The following is a 24,743-nucleotide window of genomic DNA, read 5'->3' as shown; positions in this document are numbered from 1 at the left end:
AGGGATATTTTTCTATGTACTATGGAGAGTGCATAAAAATTGAAGGTGTGAGAGAAATTTTTAAATTTTATTACAGAGGTAACATATCACACACATTATAATAACTTAAAGGCTCATATATATATATATAAGTTATATATATATAACTTAAAGGCTCATATATAATATATATACATCTAAGTGAATGGTAAAGCCATTAATATGGGGTATATATGTTTAGAACTTCTGTAGACTAGAGTGAATAATGGCTTTATAAATGGCAGAAGCTGGATTGGGTAAGATGAGTGGGAATGAATTTCATGCAATGTACAGGAGGGTTTGGGGTAAGGCAGCTTGATTTACACAGGAGATTAAAGGTCCGGAAGAGCATGAGGTAGGGTTGGGAAGGTAAGATAGGTAAGCTGAAGACATCATGAATTACATTGTCAGCATGTTTTTCAACATGCAGGATGTGAGAAAACACCACCTATTTTTGAGTTGGTCAAATGTATTGGATCTAATCACTATTGCAGTAATTCCAATGCATAGAAATAGATATGAGGTACTGGATCTACATAACAGTTGTGGAAATAAAAATGAGGATGAAAACCCCACAGCATTTGAAAAAACAATTTAAAGTAGTATCTAATATTTCAATAGCATTTCATATCTGATTTAATATGTTTAAGTGGAGGAGAAGGGAAAATTAAACTTGACTAACACTTTTTAAAAAATAATTTTTCCTTTATTGATTTGAGGGAGAGAGAAAAGGAAAGAGAGATAGAAACATCGATGAGAGAGAACATTGACTGGCCACCTCCTGCATGCCCCCCACTGAGGATCGGGCCCACAGCCTGGGCATGTGTCCTGACCGGGAATAGAATCAGCGACCTCTTGGTGCATGGGTCCATGCTCAACCGCTGAGCACACCGGCCAGGCTAAACTTGACTAACATTTTGAGGGTGGGAAGTAGCATTTGTTACAGAAAAAGAAATACAGAAATAAAGAAACAATTACAGGATCATTATTTGATATAAGAGTGAGTTGAGGTTGAGATGATGCCAGGTATCAAGATGGAACTATCTAGTTGTCATTTAGACCTCAAGTCAGAATTGAAAGTGCAATGATGGTTGAGTTCTTGAGAGAAGACAACACAGGAGAAAGGGGCCAAGGGCCATGGATTGACCTTGGGGAACACCTATAGCTGGGAGACAGGAGGTTACTCCAAGTAGCCCTGCAGTCTGCACCTTTGTGCCCAGTTATCTCTTGCTAGAAAATTTGCTCTATTTTTGAGTCTAAGCAACTCAAACATTCCTATTTAGCTTTCTTTTCAATGCTACATACTCTGTGACCTTTTTTGTTGTTGTTTTTTAAAATTCTCACATGAGGACATTTTTCCATTTTTTTATTCAGATAGAGTGGGAGGGAGAGAGAGGAAGAGAGAGAGAGAAACATCGACGTGAAAGGGACACATCGAGTGGCTGCCTCTCGCACGACCCAACCAGGGCTGGGGACAAACTGCAACCGAGGTATGTGCCCTTAGCGGGAACCGACCCAGGGTCTCTCTGGACTGCGGGCCAACGCTCTAACCGCTGAGCCAAACTGGCTAGGGCTCCTGTGTGACTTTCTTTAGTAGGCTATTGAAAGTTGAAATTCTATAACTGATTCCCCCTTTTCATACCAACAGGAATATTTTCTTCAGCTCAGGGGTAATGGAGAATATAATTCAGCACAGCGCAAAGAGCTTAAAGAGAAGCCCAGCAGGCATGGGTTCAGATCAACTCAATCACAAGCTAAGTGGACAGTCTTGGAAAGATGATTTCATCTCTCCGCGTCTCCGTTTTCACAGCTATAAAAATTGGTTTATCTTTACTTTGCAAGGTTGTACAAATTAAATAACATATTGTATAGAATAGCACAGAGCACACTGAAGGAGTTTGATAAATATTTTTTCTCTTCTTATATGTGTGTATGTGTTGGGGAAAATCGGGGAGGATGCCAGAGGAATAGGTGGCCAAATGACTTAGGAAAGGTAGAGAATTTATTTTAGCCAAGAAGCTAGAGGAAAGGATATTATCTTCCCATTGTTTACTTCTACCTCAACAATTCCATCTCTACCAAGGGAATGGAGCTTGAGGGAAGAAAATGAATTGTTAACGCACAGAATTATGCCTGAGGCACACTTGTTTGTGGTATGAAATGTTATGTTCTGAAAGACATGACTTGCACTCCCCAGATATGGTGCAGCGAGGCCACTTCTTAGCAGGGCTAATACAAATAAAAGGAACATTACTGGAAATACAGAATTTTGGGGAAAAAAAAAGCTTAACTTATCCCACCACCCAGACCATTTATATCAATTAATCAAAAACATTTTAATCAAATTCAAGTAGTAACAAATGAGATCACTAACATCACATGTAAATTAAAATTCACTGTAATCACAGCATTCAAGAATATCAATTCATTATACAAAGGGAGTGTTTTAGATGCAATTCATCACATTCATTCAGACATAGTCTTTTATAGCCCCACAAATATACTTCAATTATTGCAGAGCCAAAGCATTTAATTAATCATTTCAAAGCATTTCTCTTCTCCAAAATTAAACACCTGAAAGATATTCATAACACTATAACCTACCAGATCTAAACCCTCTTAGAGTTTACTTTCTACATGCTCAGTGAGAAACAGGAATATATATTATTAGGCAGCAGTAGAGCAAGACTTGAAAAGTTGATTTATTCTTTTGTAAACAAACTACTACTGAGTGCTGAGTCACCATTAGGGGAGGAGCTAGGTCTTCACCAGAGACTAGAGAAGTGACATTCGCTGGTTACTCACTTCAAACATATGTCTTAGAGGACTTGTTAAAACAGTTGCTGTGTTAGTTGCTGGTGATGGAAACATAGAAGGCGATATCTACAAGAAATTTTGAGTTTAGCAGGGAGAAAAACACATAAACCAACAATATAATACAACTTGAGGATTTCTATATGAGGAGATCCAAAAAAATTCATGGAAATGCAGTTTCTAAAAGAGGGGTAATATTTGTGTTAGGAATTAAAGGGTAAGAAGATATTTTCCAGATAAAAGGAGGGGAGATAAAGGCAGGTTTTAGTAGAGGCAGAAAGAAGAGAATTTACATAGCCAGGAGCACACCAAACAAAAAAATGGCTGAGGCATGGTGTATTTAGGGAACCATATGCTATTTGGCACTGCTGGGATATATGATGGCTTGGAGGAACACTGGTGGTGGGGATGATGGGGAATTGGTGGAGCAGACTTGTGGCTAAACCTCAGGTTGAGAAAGTCAAGTCTTCAAGGGATAGGTCTTTAAGGGCTTTGTGAGCGATGTGAGAGAGTTTTAGATAATTTTATGGTAAGGTATGTATACCTACTAATTTGAAGGTTGAGTGATGAGATCAGATTTGCATTGTAGGAAGATCACTCTGACAGCTGTTGGGACAGGGTGATACATCAATAATAGAGAGTTAGGACATTGTCAGTAGTTTAGACTGCAGGGTATGGGGTCCTGATCAACGGCAATATCAATGAGAATGCCAGAGATACTGTAAGATAAGTAGAGAAAACAGTCTATTGGATGGGAAGTGTCAAGGAAAGTGAAGAGTCTAGAATGACATGAGATTGGGCAACTAGGCGGAAGGTGTAGCTTTTATCCAGAGAGGAAATATAAGAGGGAAAGCCATCAATGATAATGTCTAGAGATGTGATGTTTAAATAATTATTTAATTTCTTGGTCAAAATAATATTTTCTTCTAATGATCTGTCTTCCATGTTAAAATGATCCAGGATGTGAAATACACTTACTTCTAATAATTGGCTTAAATATTTGCGTGAATTAGGTGCTTAAGAGAAATATCTGGTGAATCTCAACTGTACCTGACATCTTCCACATTTTTAAATCAACAATGTTAGAAATAGTTTTTATTTGAAAAAAAAGGAAATAGAAATAAATCATAAAACTCACAACCAATAAAAGTGAAACTGTGTACTTAATCTGAATCTGCCTTTAGGAAACATATCCCATTTGGCTTGTACCAATTTACATGAAATCAGTGCAGTCTGCATCACACAGACATTTTGGCCTAGAAACTGAAATGTCTTGCTTATATACACTTGCTTTGAAAACCAAACCAGATTGGCTTTGCATTTTAACTGGCTTATTTCTCAGCCAAGTATTCTAGACAGTGGCTTTAAGTCTCACAGAAAGAGAAAGTGGTAAAAAAAGGGGTTAACAACAACCAAAAATGGGACAATGAGTAAACATTTGGTTGTCAAGGGGGTTAAACAGGAGGATATCCAACCTAAATCAAATTCCAGCAATCATGACATTTTCCTTTTTTAATCCTCACTAGAGGATATTTTTTCCATTTATCTTCAGATAGAGTGAGAGGGAGAGAGGGAGAGGGAGAGAGAGAAAGAGAAAGAGAGAGGGAGAGAGAAAGAAACATATATGTGAGAGAGACACACATCGATTGGTTGCCTCCTGAACGACCCTAACCAGGACTGGGGACCCAACTACAACAGAGGTATATGCCCTTGACCGAAATTGAACCCACGACTCTTTGGTCCATGGGCCGATGCTCTAACCACTGAGCAAAACTGCCCAAGGCAATGACACTTTTTCAAATGTCTTTCTCAATCCTGACCTTTCGTTGATTCCTTTAAACTTTTTTACTACCCTTTCAAATCCAGACTTGGTGTTTATAATTCCTGACAGCTGAAGCCATTGACCCTAGAACTACAGCCTTTGAATTACAATTCAAGGTCCAACCCTTTCCAGCTATCTTTTATTGGGCAATTTGCTTAACCTCACTGTCTCAATTCTCTCATTTATAAAATGAGGATACCTATCTGAGGGTTGTCTTAAGGATTCAATGAATGTTTATGAGGCCTGCCACATTATAATGTTCGATGAAAGTAAGCTATCATCATCATCATCCTGCTCATCCACTCCACATTCTTCACTCTACCTTCTCTTCTGTAGGTTCTTCCTCTCCATAGAGTGCCTAAATGCTTGACTTTAAATAAAGTAGTAGTGACTGCCTGTCCCCACTGTGATGTCCTTTCTCACCCACCTCCCACCAGCAGACCCCAACTTCATCTTAGTTGCATGGAGCCCTCAGGTATAAAATGCTGCAGAATCTGACTCACTCATTTTCACTGAAGTAAGAGTCTCCCTGCCCCTTCACTATGCTTTGTTCTACCCCTCCCCCCCCCCCCAGAAGTACTGTGACTAAACATGTGACAGGGAAGATTGGCTTCTCATTCAGAAGATCAAGCTTTAGAGAAAGCCTTGAATTTAGTGAATTTTAAGGTTAAGCTTCTTAACTGCAACAGTTAAGTACAGACCCTCATTTAGCCACTCACCACGTTGGGCAAGTGAATTTATCTCTCTAACTTTTAGTGTTCTTATCAGTATAATGGGCATAACAAACCTACTGAGGGTCTTTGTAAGAAATGCATTGGATTAAATAAATAGTACTCATGGGCACATGGTGTATTCTCCATAAATTGGAGATCTTAGTAGTAGTTGGTTTGATTCCTGAAGAATAAACACTGGAAGCATGACCTGTCAAATTTGAAAAGCATTCTTGGTGGCAAAAATGAGTGGTAGGAGAATATTTAGGCAAGGCTACTCTAGGTATGAGAATAATATGTATCTTAAAATCTAACCTCAATGTTCTGGCTTTTATATGTCACACTATTTTTATAGGTATGGAAATTAGTATCAGTGGTGATGAGACAACCAACAAGTTTGTATTAGGAATCTTCTTCAGTTGGTACATCTGGGAAACAGCCTGTGCACTGCGGACACTGCTTCTGCAAAAGTTTGCCTCTGGCTGCTTGCAAACAGCTCCCTGCACAAGCCAACAGTGGCAGTCCTGTCATTGCTAAGCAAGCGGGGTGCATCTCGAGCAGAGATGCTCTCTCCCACTGGAGCTACCTGGAGAACCCAGCCTGCCACCTAGTGGCCAGGACAGGAACCTAGTCTGTTGACTACTGGGGTTGAGGATGAGGACTGTAGGGGTGAGGAAAGGAGGAAGAGGGAGAAAGTCTGTAAACGGTTGACACATAGAGCCTGATTGTTCACAAGCATCACTGAGGATGGTGAGAAATGCCCTGGAGTTTAAAGGCTGTCTGCTCCTTTCAGCTGCAACTTGCCCTCTGTCTGGCACTTTTCTCCCTGGAGATGCAGTCACAAAGCACTGTCTGCACAGTGAATACAATTAAACGGAAGCCTCTGGAAATGTCCAACGGGATATTAGGTAACATGTGCTTTGATACAGGGATTTGGGGTCTGAAGGTGAAAAAGACAGGCAGGACAGCAGAAGTCTGCACCTGCTTACCTCCAGCACATTTACATTCTGCTAATGTGTCTTTGTAAGTTCCCAGAGAAGTCAATTTGCTCAGTTTTTCTCAAGTATCACCAGACTTTTCAAACATTCTCTGGATTAAAACAAGTCCCAAAGTTAGAAGACTGTTGTGAGTGGATATTGAACTCAACTTTTTCTTGTATTTTTATTAGTTAACCAATGAAAGGATAAAGTGCTTGCTACACCATTTGGGCTAGAACATTTGGTTCTCATTTTGCTGTCTTGGCAGGCACCAGCTCCGTGCGTGAAGGAGAAAGCCTACTTTTGCCCTGATCAATTCTTCAGCAATGGCTGCACACTTGGCTGTACTCAGTGGCTGGAAAGTCCCTGAGAGAGGTGTCCACAGTTCACTCTGAACTCAAGTTCCCTCTCTTTTCCCTCAGATGCTCTTGCTGTGCCTTTTTTTGTTTGTTTTTGTTTTTGCAATGTCATGATGTGTCTGCCTGAGTCAGAGCACACCGTCTGCTGTGCCTGACTCTCACCAATGGGCCCTACTCTCCTCCGCTCTGACCACGATGCGGGGGAGATCCAGACTGAAGTGGCCAGGACACAGCATAGGAGAAAGTTAGGATGGTAGGTGTAGGACAGTGAGACCCTTTTATCCTTCGAAAAGTGTAAATAGGAGGGCATACTTGGGCTCAATCTCCTTTTTACCTCCTGTACTACCTCCCACAAGAGCGATTGCTGAGCCCTTGCTCAGAGCCACTCTAAAGATATGAAAATATTTCTCCCCTTAGTGACCTCTGATTGTGTAGGTGTGTGTGTGTGTGTGTGTGTGTGTGTGACATATAACCAGAGAAAGAACCTTATAGAATGTCATGGAACTTCACAGGAGTTTAGTGTGGAGAAGACCAAAATCTCCTGTCACTCAGCCTGAGCCAACACGGCCCATGTCTTTCAGCATGTGTTGTGGTCATAATAGGATTATTTATTTGAGCTCCAGATGGGTTGGAGAGCATTGTTCCATAAGATGCTAAGACATAAAACATAATACGGTGTCTTCCACAAGACTGGGACTTGCTGAACAAACACTGATTGATATTATTATCTGCATTGGGAGCTCCATGAGGTTCACCAGGCATTTCATTTCAGTTCGTGTTAGTGTTGGAAGAACAAGGTCAGTGACAGATCCATGTTTGTTTACCAAGTCACGCTCTCTCTTTCTATCTCCAACTTAAGAAAAAAGCCATGTGGATAACAAATAAGAGAAAACAGCACTACTGGTTTGTGTTTTTGGCCATGCCATTTTAACTCGATGGGGCAGAGTCACGTTCCCTGGCAGCTCCCACCACGCTGGGTGCTGAGCCCTGGAGCAGGCCAGGCGGCAAGCTCGTGCCCGCGAGGGAGGCAGCGACCAGTTCCTTCGATTGCCTTCTTTTTTCTTTTTGGCTACACGTAAGGGAACAACATGAGCACATACTGCCTCACCAAAGAGAGTTTTGCATGATGCTATGTATAAAATTTACCATAGTAATTTGTTATTTAGTTTCTGAATATTACGTACAATGAATGGATCCATGTGTTCTGGGTCAGGTTAAATATCAATTTTTTTTTTTTTTTTGTCATGAAGGAATAGAAGTGCCTGCCCAAACCGCAGGGTGAATGAGAAAAATGGAGAATTCCTACAAACTGCCTTTAAACTCTGGGGAAAGCTTGACTTATAAAAAAAAAAGCATTTTAATAGAAACTCCTTAATCTCCCACCTAAAAATATAATGGAAATTTGGAAGGCAATGGGCCCCCAAAATAGAGCAATGATTTTTTTTTTAGTAGTTCAGACAAGATTCCCAAAGTAGGATATTTCTATTTCAGTAGCTTTCCTGAAGAATGATGTTATGGAATGTCTTCATATGATGTCACCAGAGCTGTATTGGGGGTAGGCATGAATTGAGATGACTCCATGACTAGAAAAACAGAAACTCCCAGTTCATGAACCTGGATTGTGGGACATACTCTGTGTTATACTCACAATGACCCTGTGGATGTAACACAGTGCAATGAACATTATTGTTCCCATTGTGAAGCTGAGAGTTGAGGGGTTTGTTTAGGGTCCCAGCTTGTAGGGACAGAGCCAGGGTCGGAATCCATGTCTTTGCTGATAAGGTGACACTACTGCCAGGTCATAACAAGAGAGGTACTGATGAGCTACCTTGCTCCACACTGTCACCTTGACTGATCTGCCTCTATTTAGCAACAAAAAATGTCACCTTTAGGGTCACTTCTCTGGGAGTAAAAATCAGAATCAAAATATGAATATTTTATGTGGTAGGAACACATTCACAGTGACCTTGTTTATGAACAACAGCAATAAAACAGGATCCATGGTTGAGAAAATCCATCAGAAAGGCAATGCTAGAATGGAAAAGAACTTTGAAGGCATATGGGCTTGGGTGTGAATCCCAAATTGTGGGTTTACCATGTACCAAATAAAGGGCTTTATTACATGTCTCAGTTATTATTTTTTCTTTTCTGTGGATGGAGGTACTATTTTCTATTATAAAATATTGCTTGAAGATCTGATGAGATTTGATATATAATGATATAATATATAATTTTATATATAAAAATTATATATTATATCATTATATATATATATATATATATATATATATATATATATATAATATGTACATACTTAGTCATAGAGTATTTTCCCAATAAGTGTCTATGGTATAATGATTGAAGCAAGTCACAAATAATCATTATTGTGACGGCACAAATTAATTTATTCTCTGGCACAGAGAAGGGGTGAGGACAGAGAGTTTGGTTGTGGTTGGTGGGGAGGCATCAAGTTGGTGTTGGGAGGTAGCCATGATATGAGGAAATTGATGTCCAATGGGATGGTGGGTTAAACAGAGAGAAGAAACTACTGAGAAGAAATCGAGGGAGTTGGAAGATGGTTGACTGTCAGCTCCTCAGGCTGAACCCCTTCTCTATCAGCTTCTCCAGCCTGTTTCCTGTTTCCTGTTTCCTGCAGACACACATTTACATGCCGCATTTCCTTGCATGCACCATTTGTTTCATGTGACTGGGCTCTTCTTCATCTATTCCCCAGAATAGTTCACCCATAATGTTTGCCTGGCTTGCTTCATCATCCCCTGGGATTCTACCCCAGCGTCGCCCTTCCGAGAAGCCTTCCCAGAACCTCCAGATCGGCGACCTCTGACTTCCCCATGCATTTTTTCCTTTACTAATGATTTCTGCATGGGTTGGTCTCCACTACTCTGAGCTGCTCCTAAGGGTAGGGGTTGTGCCTTATTTATCTCTATACTCCTAGAACTCAGCACTGTACTAAATACATTGTGATTATTCTAAAAACATTGGTTGGAATTAAACTGGACTGGACTAAGGTCAAGCATCAGTATTCCTTGCCCTATTTTTTGAGCTTTTTATATGACATTAAGATATCCCCCGCCCCAAAAAAAAACCCCAAGAAAACAAAAAACAAAAAAACCCAGAAGTATAATTAGTCAAGAAAGTAATGTAAATCCTCATAATTCCTAGTTACAATAATGATACTATTAACTCTAATAAATATTGTAAGTAGTAACAATGACTCAGTTACACTTTTTCTCACAAACAAAATCTATAGAGACATTTAAAATGTATCACTGAACAGAAAAATATTTCAGGCAGTCCTTAAAGTTTAAATTTTATATCAGAGGCATCTGTTTATTTTATTCATGTGGCACAAAAGTAAATTAAATCAAGCTCAGTGGAAGGAATGAACACATCAGGAAAGTACAGTGCAATACCCGTCTAGGGAGCAGTTTTCAGGGAAACTCTTCGGGGGTGAGTGTCACTCCACTCCCAGTTCATCCTCGTGTTTCTCAGTTCAAGCTACAGTATATTAAGAGCTGGAATGGGGAACCTTGCTTAAGGGTCACCTGCATGAGCTCCGAAGCCAGCTGCCTTTTTCTGCTCATTCTCTGCATGGGCTTGAGTAAGCAAATTAGCCTCTGCTTAGTTTCCTCATATGTAAAATGAGGGTTGCTTTGAGTTTTAAAAGAGATAATACAGGCAAGGGGCTTAGAGCAGTGCTTGCCCCTATAGCAGGTGCTCAATAAATATAATTATTTACCAGCTTCAGCCCTTTAATATTCACTGGCAAATCCAGTGTAGCTCACACATCATGATTTGTCCATCCATTCAGCTACTCAGTAAATATTTTAGAGTGTTCGCAATGTGCTGGATGCCAGTGGCATAGAACAGGAATAAGATGTGGTTCCTGTACTTCCTACGTTCACAGTACAGTGTGTGTGAGTGTGTGCATGTGTGCATACACCTGTGTGTTAGGGAGCCTTACAGATCAACAGGCAATTTTTACACAGGACGATAACTGTTCTTGAGGGAGGCGCACAGGGCTCACTGGGCTCATGAGGCAGGGGACATACGGAGTATGAGAAGGTCAGGACAAGCTTTCCAGGAGAAGCGATATTGAGGATACTACGAATTGGCCATGTGAGAGTCGGGGGTGGATGAAGCAGGTGCATTTTATACCTCTACTGATGCCTCAATAGGCGTCTGAAAGTAAGAAAATTGTGAGTGAGTCAGTATGGAAAGTCAGGTGGGAAGTGACTAGATGCCAGGCTACCAAGGGAGGAGTCGCACCACCAGGGGCCTTTCCTGCCAGGCAGAGAAAGTTTGGCTCTATCCTATCTTAGCCAGTGGAGAACCCTGAAGATGTCTAAGCAGGAATTAAAATGTTTAAATAGATTATCTTGTTTAAATTCGTTCCTTTGGAAGATTTTCTAACTCCCAGCGTCGAATTTACGGATTCTCCCTTTGGGTCCCTTTGTTCCCCCATAGACTCCTGCCACGCGCTGCATTACTTCACTGAGCTTTTCCGTTTCCAGTTCCGCCTCAGGAGACTGAGGGGTCCTCAAAGACTGTTTTAGTAATCTCTGCATCCCCATAATCTATAACAGTTCTTGGCACAGAGCAGGCACTCAATGGAAACTACATGAAAAAAAAATGTTTGGTTTTAGGGGGTGGAAAGCATTTCTTCTTATCAACCACTGAGCACTGCAATATGCCAGGCACTGTGCTAGGCACTGAGGGAGATAAGAATATTTTTACGACGGCATGAGATAGTTGTGAAAATATTGCACATGTACACAAAACAACCTCCAAATCCAGGGCCTGGCACAGTTCCTGGCAATGCCCAGTTCTCAGTGAATGTTTGTGAGTAAACAATAAATGAAGAACATGTGAGTCCAGATAAGGGCAAGTCTGTGAGGTGGTTTAATCTGATAGGGTTTCATTGAGGCACCTGGGCCTTGGAAAACAGAAAGGATCTAGAGAGACAGCAGGAAGAGGCGGAGGATTGTAAGGAGGGAGAAATGGCCGGAATACCACTTCACACAGACTAATAACTCCTTAATGAAATCTAAGCAACTGGAAATCATCAAAGCTCTAACAATAGTTGGCTTATATTAGAATTCACACAAGAGAACCAATTTTTCAGGCCAATTGTAATTTGGGCAATGAATGTGAAAGCCACTAGCAGTTGCTTGAACAGACAGCCTAAGTGGGCCCTCATGACAATGTTAATTAAAGCAAAGTTAATTAGTTAATTAAAACAAAAGTGGCAAACGGTAGTTTCTAAAATTAAGGTGGAGGCAATGCTAATGTTTCTGCCACTAGAATTCCCAGGGAGGGTTTTACCTTCCGAGAACAGTTCTGATGCAGAGTTCTAGACCTCTGTTCTTCATTTAGCCGTGGAAGGTCCACGGCCTCTGAGAGCCTCGGCTCCATGGCCCTGGGAATTCTGAACCTTGTAGAGCTGGGACTTGAGACTCATCAAATGCAATGCTTTACTTAGGTCAGAACTGGTTTTGTGCGTGTCTGTCAATCTGCAGACGGACTGAAGGCCTCAGAAGGAAGCAGGGCATTATCTGCTCGGCAACGATTTGCTGCAGCATCATGTGTGCTGGAAGTCAGTGTCTGGAACCAAAATGTTAATCACAGGGATCTCTATACATGGATGGCATAAATAGTACGTTTCTATATTTAAAAAAATCAATCGTGACTCACTCCCTTTCAAATAAAAGTCTCCCTTTGCTATTTCAGCGAATTGAATGACTGACTCCGGGCACTTGGTTTTTTTGTGTTCTAGGGTGGGCCTGTTTAACTCCCCAGTAAACTGCTGGATCTGTTAGAATTAGCTCTGTTCTTCCCTCAGGTGTTCAGAAAACACAAGCGGTCTCTATGACTGGAGGTGGAAATTGGCTCTTTCTGCTACCCTTCTCACTAAAGACAGGATTTACACTTCTGGCCTTGGAAACGTGTCTTGTTTTTTGGCTCTGAGGATTTTTTCTCTCCCGAGTGAGTCCTCTTTTTAGTATCAATTCTCTAGAATGTTAACAGAGTTACTTCAAAAAATAGTCCTGTGTTCAAAAGCTTGGGAAAAGATTGAAAAAATTAACAGATGAATGATTGGTTTCCACACTGCAAGACTTCTCAGTATTTATTTCTAGTAAAAGAATATAGTAGTCTGAGTTTTTCCAAGTGTGTTTGACCAAGTAACTTTTTTTTTTTTTATGGAATAGTTTGTGAGACTAGCTTTCTGAAGAATATATTCCGAGAAATGTTCAGTTCAAATGTCAAAAAGCTGAGGTGTGGTACAAGAAGTGCTTCATAACTGACTAGTCTATGGGCAAGCCTTCTAACCATGCTGGACCCCAAATTCCTCATCTGAAAATGGAATGATTATTGCTTCTACTTTCAATATTTAGTGATCATGAGACTATTCTATTATTGCTACTACTATTACAACTAGGTACTGTCACTTCTCATGGTAGACCCTTCTAAGTGGTTCATCCAATAGCACTCAACACCACTCCCTTCTCCTTCCAGTTTCCGTGCTGGAGGATGTAAAAGCTAAACACACACTTTATTATGCTCATGCAGCTAAAGATAGCTGTATGAAATGGTTTTGTCCATGGAACATAAAGGCACTTTTTAGAGAACTCTGAGAAGACTTTTGCTTTTCCTAATAGGAGGATGCAATGCATGGAGCCATGGCAGTCATCATGTAACCATTAGCATAGGTGTGTAGAACAGCAGAGCTGTTAGCTCTGGAAACATAGCCTTGGAGGAATATTGGGAGCAGTTTACCTGCATATTTCTTGTGATATGAGGGAAAAAAGCACACACACAATAAATCCTACAGGTCTGAAAATCTGACTTAATCTTTCCTGCAGCTGAACACATTTCTAAGTGGCTTAGCCATCATTTATTGAGTACTCTCTATGTATTGATACTAAGAATTTAACACATATTACTTCATTTACTCCTCACCAACAGGACTAATTATATACCATTTCACAATGGAAGAAATGAATTGAAGTACCTTGTTCAAATTCACACAGTACTCTCTAGGTCTCAATAGATTGGCTCAGTGGCATAGCATTCAAGCCAGAGCAGCATAAGTAACAGGGGTAATTTAGAATAAAATGTGAAAGTATTAGAAGCACCCAAGTTTACTTGTTTGCCATTACTTAAGCCCTAATGTGACAGGCAATGTGATACACACTGTCCTTTATAAAACCATAAACTAAATAGAGAGGTAAATCCATGCATAACCAGTTATATTCTATAATGTGATAAATTCTTTGTTTGTGTTCTGAACATCTTGAGTTTGGATCACAAAGTAGACATAATTTGAGAGCTCGTGGGAGGCATAGAAGAAAGGAATTTTAGTTTGAATCTAATTTCTTTCTTAGGACTATAGCGTAAAAGGAGAACCAGGTATGGTATGTATATGATTCAAGGGTATTATAGTTTTCTCTGGCCTTTCTTCTTCTCCACATGAAAAGCAGGTTCAGCCTGAATATCCTGGCTAATGACAAAACAGAACTCTCTGTATAATCTGACTATAGCCTGCCTCAGATGTGACCACAGGATCACATGGACAGACATGGGTTTGTTAAGATCGCATACACAAAACCTAACACTTGCCAAAGGTCCCTTCTTTCTCTCTTTGATAGTTTAATACCCAAATGTACTGACTGAAAAATCCAGTCATCAAGAAGTAGAAGGCACTGTAGGGAAAATGAGTTAAAATAATGCTCTAATTCCTAAGCATTCTCATGTTCTGTTGGCACTCTCAGTACATTTTGTTGTTGATGTTGCTCCTTTGTTTACGGAAGTACAAATGACACAGTTGAACATAGTAATCTAATATTAATAGAGGAACATAATCTAATGTTGCTAGAGGAATATAGCAAAACATGAGATCAATGGATGGGATTAATGGCCTGATTCTTTGGCAGAAACTGATGACCACAGGCGTGCAGGGGATATTTGTAATACAGGCTACTGTAGGCTTAATTTGATGAAAGTGGAACCACTAGAAGTAGTAGTATGCACACTTGAAGGCAAGGGGAAAATCCCTATCATATCATTACTTCCCAAATCCATTCGTTCAACAAACATACCAGCAAATGATGATTGAGTATCTTCTATGTACTTCTTTGTACTTCTAGACATAGAGGCAACATAAGGAACCAGGTTACAAGGTCCTCACACCCAAGGAGCTTACCCTGCTTAAACTGGGGCAAAGGGTGTCCTCTATAGTTTGCCAAGAAGTTGAATAATGTAATGGTGGAAATGCCCTGAAAGTATGGAAATGCCCAGGCTGTATGATCAACGTATCTATAGTACTGCTTTTTATTATGCTCTCTTTGTTATTAAGATCATCCTGGTTGCATATCTGACACAAAGATTTTCAGATGTGGAAGAAGACTGACAATTGTTAATAATAATAGCAAACACTGAAAAAGTGCCTACTGTATGGCATTCACTTTACACATATTAGTCATTTAGTCTCACAGCCACTGGATGAAGTATGTATTTCATTATCTCCATTCATCAGAGGAGGAAACTGAGGCATAGAGAGGTTAAGTGATTTGCTTACAGTTAGGTCACACAGCTAGCAAGTGATGCTGTCTGGACTCAATCCCAGTTCAGGACCCTGCTATCTTCAATAAAGTACCCACTGTGTGCCTGGACTTTGCACATGTTACCCTTTTCTCTCTTTACAATTTTATGAACTAGGTGATATGATCTCAATTTGGAAGATGAAGAAATTAAGGCTCAGAGAGAGGAAATGGTCAAGCCAGTGCTCACACTCAGGAGCACCTGGCTGTGAAGCTAGTGCTCTTCACTATGGCTCCACGCTGTCTCTCCAAGGAGCCTGCCCTCGAGGGCTTCAGGGTGCTTAGGCACAGACTCACAATTCTGTCCCTTTAGCAATGTGTTTGTTCTATCTATCAGGATGCCAGGGAAGATTTTATTTACCGAAAGAGTTTACAGAAAGGCTGATAAAGTAAGTTTGACAGAATAGATTTCCTTCGACAAAATAAAAGGCTGATCTTGCAGAAGTTTCTGAAAAAAAAAAAAAAAATGTTTTAGAGAGGAGTCAGGAAGGCAGATGGAAAATATGCCAGCAGGCTTGAGATATGGAAGTCCTTCTGTGTATAGAACATGACATCTCCAGGATTTATTGAAGAGGTAGAAGACATAGTTTTCCCTGAGGTTTACAATTTAGTTGACTACCTTGTTCAAGGTGCAAGGAAAAAAATGAGAGGCATATAGGAATTAGAAAAGAATTGAAAGAGGCAAGGATACACGTTAATAATGCAAATAAATTGGGCCAGGTGGGTAACTCTAAGTATCCTATGAGTCTTATTTTGCCCTCAGCAGACCTAGTATATTTACCATCACTAAAATTTAGGCTTTGAGGAATTAGGGCTGATGGAAAATAAGACTTTTTATGTAGGCTAAATGATGGTATAAGAGAATTGTTCAAGCAATATTATTCAGCTATTTTTATTCCATTTGAAAGATAGTTACCTTTCATTTATTTATCTAGATTTTAGGAAAATTGTCAAATCTCCGTAGAGTTAGAAGATAATGTCCTGACTAGCTCTTTTGATATGTACCTCCTTTTTTTCTTCTTTATTTTATTTTCCATAAGATTTGTACTTCTTAAAGAGATGAGGTCCTTATTCCCAATTCGACAACTTATATGGCCTTTTTAACACCTTCAAATTTGTTCCCAAGCCACTGATAAGATGTTCTCATTGCCTTTGAAGCACCTTTGGGGGCATTTATCATATAAGGTAGTCCTTCACATGGGGGGAAATCACTGACTGTTGATTTCATTCTTTTCAGATGGCAATTGTCCAGTATCAATACCTGTGGGCTGGGTGGGATGAGACTGTGGGCAACAGAGAAAGTGGGAGACTGGCTAGTTGTTCAGAAAGATTATATTCAAAGCTACTTTGCTCTCTTGTCTCTTTCATCCACTTTGACATCTCTCAGAAAGTGCAAGTTTCCCATTAAGAACAAATTCTACATTCTCATGCCTCCACGAGCTGGGCACATGCAAATGCAGTCACACACGTGTGAGGCTCCTGGTATTCTGTTCTCAGCATCAGCTTATTTGTTAACAATAATTTTCTCTACTCTTTTCTGGAGAACTAGAATCTAGTTTGCAATGTATTTCTGTCCCCTCTGGACCTGGAGGTCCTTGCCTTGGCTCAAAGACTTAACTGTGCTCTCTCTGCCCTCTCGACCTTATCCCCCTATGGATGTAACTCTTTGCTTAGTCAGAGGTCTGCAGTTCTATGTTTCTGCCTCGACCTAAGTCACTGGGTTCATATCCAATTAACCGCACCAAAACCATTCAGTGAAAATGTCTGAAGCCCTTTTCCCAGCACCCTGCCTCCTTTAGTTTCATTCACTCAGACATGTTCCATTTCAAAGACCCAGGAAGCAAATGCCACCACTTCAGCAATAGGGGCCAGTGCCCCACAGTGTCCCCACAGCTTTTACCTTAGGGTTTCCCCAGAGGAGCCTCTCCTCTTCCACAGGTTGACTAGGCTGCTGGACCTGCTGGCGGCCGAAGAGGACTTTCCATCCCCCACGTGCATGCGCACCACGGTGGATGTGGTGAAGGCGCTGCGCACGTTTCTCTCTGGTTTGGCCAAGATGATGTACACCTTCGGCACAAACATGCAGCCTAGCGCCACCGTGGCACTGAGGCTGACTGAGAAACACATGGTGATGATTTTGTAGTTGCTGCCAAAGTAGATTGGCACGAAGGCCAGCCATATAATGCAGGTGGTGTACATTGTGAAGGCGATATACTTGGCCTCGTTGAAGTTAGCTGGAACATTTCTGGTCTTGAAAGCATAGAAGGTACAGCTCAAAATGAGCAACCCATTGTATCCGAGAGGAGTGACAACTCCTAGGTTGGTTGTATTACAAATCAGGTAGACTTCTCGAATGCTTGGGTAGTCATGCATTATATCAGGAGGCTCCATTATAAAGAGGGCAACGATGATGCCCAACTGGATGCATATGAGGATGAAAGCAATCACTAGCTGGGCACAGGCACTCATGAATCGTGGCTTTTTGGTACAGATCTTCTTCTTGCTCCCAGCCAGGATCCTCGCAATACGGTTGGTCTTGGTTACCAGGGCTGAGTAGCTCATGGCTGGGGAGAGACCAATGCCGATTCTCTGAAGGTAGCAATAAATTTGTTGGGGCTTTGCAATGAGGCAGAAGGTGCATAAGTAGCCCAGGCAGATGCCAGCAAGGATAATGTAGCAGAGTTCCCTGCTGGAGGACTTGACTACTGGGGTATCACGGTAAATGATGAAGACTACGGTAACAAACAAGGTGGCCAGCAGGCCAAGGCAGGCAAACACCACAGCTGCAATGGGCTCAGGGTCACCCCAGCGAAGGTACTGGACTGGGATCAAATCACAACCTGCAGAGACACAGACACATATTGAAAAAGAAGGAAGACACATTTACTTGGGCCAGTTGTGCCTAAGTTACAAGCAGCTGCTTACGACCCTTTCACTTTGTCTACCATTACAATCTCAGAATCCCACAGTACTCGTTTCTTCATATATTCATTCATAAAATATTTATCTTTATGTTATTAATACATATTCTGTGATAGGAACTATTCTGGTTCTGAAAACAAAATGATGAACACCAACACACTACCTGCCTTCATAAAAAACAATCGGTGTGGAGGGGTGCACGTCTAAAGAATTACAACTGTAATAAGGGCCATGAAGAAGTATAGTATAGATCCTGACCCAGTCTATGGAGCAATAAAGTCTTCCTTCAACAGAAGTTAGCAAATGAAGGTATTGGTTTGGCTGAGTTTGGGAATTCAGTAGGTTTGGCAAACAGATTAATTGTAAGGAAAGAACTAGAATGCGTTGGAAGCAGGAAAGGAGGCCACAGTGCAATAGAGTGATGAGTGGCTGAAGATGAGGCTGGGAGGTGGGTGGGAGGGGATGTTGCAGGGCAGAGTCCTAGATCAATGGGAAGTCATTGGAGGGATCTATATAGAGTAGAGGAAATGACATGGTCAGATTTGTGTGTATGTTTTAAACATTCCTTTGGTTGCTGTGTGGATTTTGGATGAGATGAAGGTGTGGACAGATTTGAGAGGTGTTTGAAGCAGTACAGAGTGGTTAAATGGATGTGGAGATACATGAGAGGTAAAGTCATCAAGGATGACCCACATTGGGTCAAACTATGCTGTCCTTGAATCTACTGGATAGAAAAGTGTGGATTTTCAGAGAATCATATGATTCCAGTGTAACAGAAGAGAATATAGTGTTTTAAAAAAAGAGTGTAGTAGAAAAAAACTGACCCAAAGGCAAACAGTTGGCCTTTGTGGCAAGTGCCAATCTCCCCAAATTATTCTTTACTCGTGGCTTGCTGTTTATTTATTTATTTATTTATTTATTTATTTATTTATTTATTTATTTAAATGTTACTTTATTATACAACATAAAAAAGCAAGAAAACTTGGCCCTGGCTGGTTTGGTTCAGCAGTTAGAGCGTCGGCCTGCAGTCCTGAGAGACCCGGGTTCGGTTCCCGCTGAGGGCACGTACCTCGGTTGCAGTTTGTCCCCGGCCCTGATCGGTTGTGCGGGTGGCAGCCAATCGATGTGTCCCTTTCATGTCGATGTTTCTCTCTCTCTCTGTTCCTCTCTCTCCCTCCCACTCTACCTGAACAAAAGGTTGAAAAATGTCCTCGGGTGAGGATAAAAAAAAAAAAAAAAAAAAAAAAAGCAAGAAAACTTGGTATTATTTGAGTTACATGCCTTCTTTTAAAATTTCTCTGGGACAGTAAAGTCTCAAACTTGGCCGCACAATGGAATCACCAGTAGATTTAAAAAACAAAACAAAACACTTTGTCCTCGGTCTCACTGATAGGGTTTCTGATTGAACTAGCCTGGGCATCAGGATTTTTTAAAAGGTACTTTATGGCCCTGGCCAGTTTGGCTCAGTGGTTAGAGTGTCGGCCTGTGGACCAGAGAGACCCGGGTTCAGTTTCCGCGAAGGGCACGTACCTCGGTTGCAGTTTGTCCCCAGCCCAGGTTGGCGTCGTGTGGGAGGCAGCCACTCCATGTGTCCCTTTCACGTCGATGTTTCTCTCTCTTTCTCTTCCTCTCTCTTCCTCCCACTCTATCTGAACAAAAAATGGAAAAATGTCCTTGAGTGAGGATAAAAAAAATAATAAAAAAATAAAATAAAGGTACTTAATGTACTTTTTATTTTTTTAAATTTTTTTTCTTTATTGATGTTAGAGACAGAGAGGAAGGGAGAGGGAGAGAGAGAGACAGAAACATTGATAAGAGAAACATCAACTGGCTGCCTCCTGCATGCCCGCCACTTTGGCCCACAACCTGGGCATGTGCCCTGACTGGGAATCAAACCAGTGACCTCTTGGTGCATGGGTTGATGCTCAACCACTGAGGCACACTGGCTGGGCCACTTTATGTACTTCTAATTGTTCAGCTGAAATTGAGAGCCACTGCTCTAGAAAGATCATTCCTGTCAATTAATTAAAAAAAAAATACAATTGAGATTGCTTTATTGTGAGTAGGAAAGGAGTTCAGGAATGCGGCAGAGCTTGCTAATTGCTTGAAAATATCTATTCTCCCCTTTATCCTCAAGAACAGATCTCCAATTTGATTTGGCAAGGTAAAGGATGTGACTAAAACACTACATTTCCCAGCAGCCTTTGCAGTCAGATTTGCCATGTGACAAGGTTTTAGCCAATAAGATGTAAGCAGAGAACTTTTTAAAAGGAAAATGAATCATCTTGGCATGACCCTTTTTGTCCTTCCCTGCTTTTTGCTTTAGCTGCCTGGAGTATAACATGTTGGCTAGAGCTCCAGCAGTTATCTTGGAATGTAAGGTAACTTTAAGAGCAGAAAACATGTTCTGGGTTTTGGAAGAGAAGATAGAGAGTGAGTGCCCTGGTTCCTGTTAACCATGGGACCACTGACTGACTAGCTCTGAACTATGTACATACATCACACTTACCTTGTTTAAACTACTGTGTTTTTTTTTCTTATATATGCACATAAACCAAATCCTAATTGATATAGATGTAAGGTTCTCCTATTAACTGCCCATATCTCATGATCAAGTGTGTTGTAGTGAGTGGCTATGAAAATCAACAATTATTGATAGGTAGGGGAAGGTAGCAATAAGTAATAATAGCAAAGAAGCATATGGGTTTTTAAAAGTATTTCTAAGGCACTTATGTTGTAAAAAGGAAAGGGAACATTCTTATTTTCATTAATTTTGCCTTGCCAGTCTCTTTCTTCACGACCTCAGGTTTCAAAGTGTTATTGGTATTACAGTTAAACTCACTATGGGTTTAATAAGATTTGTGAGTTAGCCTAGGATCCTCAGTACACTTTATAAAATTGTTTCCTTGGAAAAATGCATATTTGTTTAAAAAAATGTACATTTAATATTGAAACAAAGTGCTTTTAACTTGAAAGAAAAGGCTGTGGATAGCCCAGATTAAATATAAGAGAGATATTAACATAATTTCACTAATTTTAAATACAGTGATACCTCAGTTCTCGAACATAATTCGTTCCAGGAGGACGGTCGAGAACCAAATTGTTCGAGAACCGAAGCAATGAAACCCAATAGAAAATAATGGAAACTGGATTAATTCGTTCCAAGCCCCAGAAAATGCCATATTTACTGGCCTAATTTGTATATAATATGTAGAAAAACATAAGTCTCAACAAGAAATAAAAGTGTACAGTATGTCTAAGGGTTAAATTCAGTGTAAAGCGTGACTCTCTCCACAAAGCGTGACTCTCTCTCTGCACTCACACTGATGACGCAAGCAAGGCGCGCTGGGCCGAATGAACCCCAATTCGGCTCAACTCGGCTCATCTCGGAAGTTCGAGTTCCAAATATTTGTTCGGATTCCAAGACAAAAGTTTCTCGAATCTCCTGGTCGAATACCGATTTGGTCGAAATCCGAGGCGTTCGAGAACCGAGGTATCACTGTACATGTATATTTCATTACAAATGAATATACCTGTATCCATATTTTTAGGCATCTCTGTTCACATATGCTTCTTATATGTAGAAATTCAACCTCTGAGACTTTATATACCATAGGGCATAGGTTCATATTTATAAATCTGTTTCTTGTAGGAACTATTATACAACAGGAAAATAAGGATTAATTTATTCTTATTCTTTCATAACAATTTATTTATAAAACTAATGTGAAAATGAAATTTGCTATCTACTATAGTTAATTCTATAGGGACCAGTTTCCCTTGTTGGTCATAAGCTACTAATGTCCTAGTAGTTTACTGATATAGCAAACATGCTATATGATACCTGAAGCAGAAATCCTTTCATTAACTAGAGAGAATCAACTGAAAAAAAAATTTACTTTAAGGGTTTTAATTTTACTGTCTTCTTTTTTTTCCCCTGCTGTTCTGTTAAATCTTAATTGCTTTTATCTAAATGTAATTAACACCCTAATTAATAAATGTTTTGCATGTGGTAACATTTACCTCTATTTTTTTGTCAACTCCTCATGTGCAATGAATTAACATCATTTGTGAAATTAAAGAAAACCCCATTAGATATATGTGTCGAAGGAAATGTGCATAAAGCATACTTCTAATGTGATGTTTTAATTTTCACAAATTTACCAGAATTTATACATTCAAATGAATGCTTTTTTTTTCACTTAATGTGCACCATTCAGAAGGCTTTATGTTTAGTTTAATGATTCTGACATTGCACAAAATACTTTTGTAACTATTTTCTTGGAATAGAAAATTGGATTCTGATTAAAGTGTTATAATCACTGAATCTTATAATTGGATAGGATCTTAGAGGTTTCCAAAAATGGATGTGCATCACAATCATTTGGAGAGCCTATAAAAGTACAATTTGAAGGTCTAAACTTAGGAGATTTTGAATCAGGACAAAGGAATCTTATTTTGAATAAGCAAACTCAATGGCTCAATGACACATAACTGTTCTTGGTCCTTGGTTGGCAACACAGCCTTAGAGATTGTCAGGTTGACTTCTCATCTAGGGTGCAAATATCTTATATAATAATTCAAAGATGTGATCACTCTAATCCTACCTAAGGCTTTCCATGAACTACATTGTCTCATGGCCAGGACTAGTGGTGGGGGAAGATAGACTGGAAAGGCAGGTAAGGATGGCAGGTGGAGACTGGAGGCAAATAAACTGGTCAGAAAGGCTATCTGAAGAGGAAAGTCAAAGGATGATAGGGCAAAATCTAAAAGTCACTGTGTTGAAGAAAACATTCAGCTAGTAAAGAAATTTTAGAGCTAGGGTTGAAAGAAATTATGAGAGAGAAGAATCAGGAGAGAGGCTTCTAACCAAGTTGATAGCAATGCTACTAACTAAGATAAGGACTGTAGGATATACAGGGTCACATTTTATGAGAATAATATCTAGTTCCAGTTTGGAGGTATTGTGTTTGAAGTATCTGTGACCAACTGAGAAGATGGAAACAGGAGCTTAGAAGAGATCTCAGGGTGGAAATTATAATTTTAAGAATCACCTGTTTACAGGAGGAAGTAAAAGACATGGAAATGAAAGAAACCAATGAAGAAATTCATACATGTAGATGAGAGCAGAGCCTAGAGGTCTGGTGTAATCCAATATTAAGGAATGGTAGAGAAGAGGATATGTCAGGGAAGTCATAAGATAGATCAGCTAGAAGGAAAGAAGTGGTCAGAGGCCAAAGAAAAGTGGTTAATTGGATGGTTCAGCATACCCTTTTCTAAAAACATCAGTTTTTCTTTTCCTTAAATTTTTATCCAAAGAGCTTGCACAGAGCCTTGAGCTTCAGTTTTACAGATATCTATCTATTAGATCTATTTATTTTGAACAAGGAGTGGTATTCTTTCATTGCTGTATTCCTATCATGGAACACATTCTATTCAATCTCAGAATTTTGAGATAATGATAACCCTAGTATAATGTAAATTTAAATTTTCATTGATCGCTACCCCTACTATATGCATTGGGCTACAAACACACGAATTCCCTGGTATTCTTCCTAATTCTCTTCTTTATTTTCTTCTGCGAATTACTGGGTATTTTCTCCATGTAATAGTTTTCTGTCTTATCTCTTTTTCATTCTTAGTGTAATGGTAAATCACTGGAAGTCCTTTTGGTTTGTTGGTAAGTTATTACATACTGGAAGGACATGTAGAGGTTAATGAGGAATCTACAGTATACATTTTATAATTCTATCATAGATTTAATCAGTTTAGCATATGTTATCATATTTTAGGTTAAATAATATTGGTCATGTCAGTGAAGTTCTCTCCTAGCAAACATTTTAGAGTTTCTAGAAATGCAGATAAGCCATAGGTTAGAAAACCATGGCCTAGTTTTTGATGACATCTGTTTAAGTAGCTGTCTGCTTCTCACTTTCCTTCCCTTTTATGGGTGAACCATAGTCTATATTTCTCTACTATAATCCATCCTTTTAAAGCTTGTAGGGAAATATATATTAAAAGTACAACTGTTTTAACAAAATAGACCCAGAGACATAGAAGGGAGTACGGTTCAAACTGACAAACCTCAGGGAAGCGGGGAGGGAGGGATGGATGAGATAAACTAAAGAATTCATATGCATGTGTGTGGAACCAATGAACATAGATAACAATGCTGGGGGTGGGGTTGGAATTGGGAGGAGGGTGTATGGGGGGGGGAGAAACAAACAAACAAAAATACAACTGTTTTCCCCCTTTTTTTTTTTAAGGGAAAGTGAGCTGCCGAATGGTATTATCTGCATTCATCCTATGATTACACCAATGTGTTTCAATACACCTAAAGGGAAATGGATGGTCCACTGATTTCTGGACCCCAAAAAATGATATGACTCCTCAGCATTGACTGGTGCTCATGCTTATTGTTTGGGTATTAGTTTTGCAGAGTTAATATTTCTGTATTAATAGTCATAGGCTATTGCATTTTCAAACGCTGTTCCAAGTGT

At 39.9% G+C, this 24,743-nt stretch overlaps 1 protein-coding gene across 3 annotated transcripts in view; it reads right to left on the bottom strand.

The window, feature by feature from the left end:
* The window catches only part of GRM5 (glutamate metabotropic receptor 5), a 508,001-nt gene that overhangs the window by 49,237 nt on the left and 434,021 nt on the right, over positions 1-24,743 (bottom strand). For all 3 annotated transcript variants that reach the window (XM_036259412.1, XM_036259414.1, XM_036259413.1), the window contains exon 8: positions 17,222-18,161. In XM_036259412.1, coding sequence (XP_036115305.1) covers positions 17,222-18,161 — 940 coding nt within the window. The remainder of the gene's footprint in view (positions 1-17,221; positions 18,162-24,743) is intronic.

This window comes from Molossus molossus, unplaced genomic scaffold (assembly GCF_014108415.1).
Source record: "Molossus molossus isolate mMolMol1 unplaced genomic scaffold, mMolMol1.p scaffold_m16_p_13, whole genome shotgun sequence".
Taxonomy (NCBI): Eukaryota; Metazoa; Chordata; class Mammalia; order Chiroptera; family Molossidae; genus Molossus; species Molossus molossus.
The sequence above is the reverse complement of the archived record's forward strand: the minus strand, read 5'-3'. Positions and strand labels throughout refer to the sequence as shown.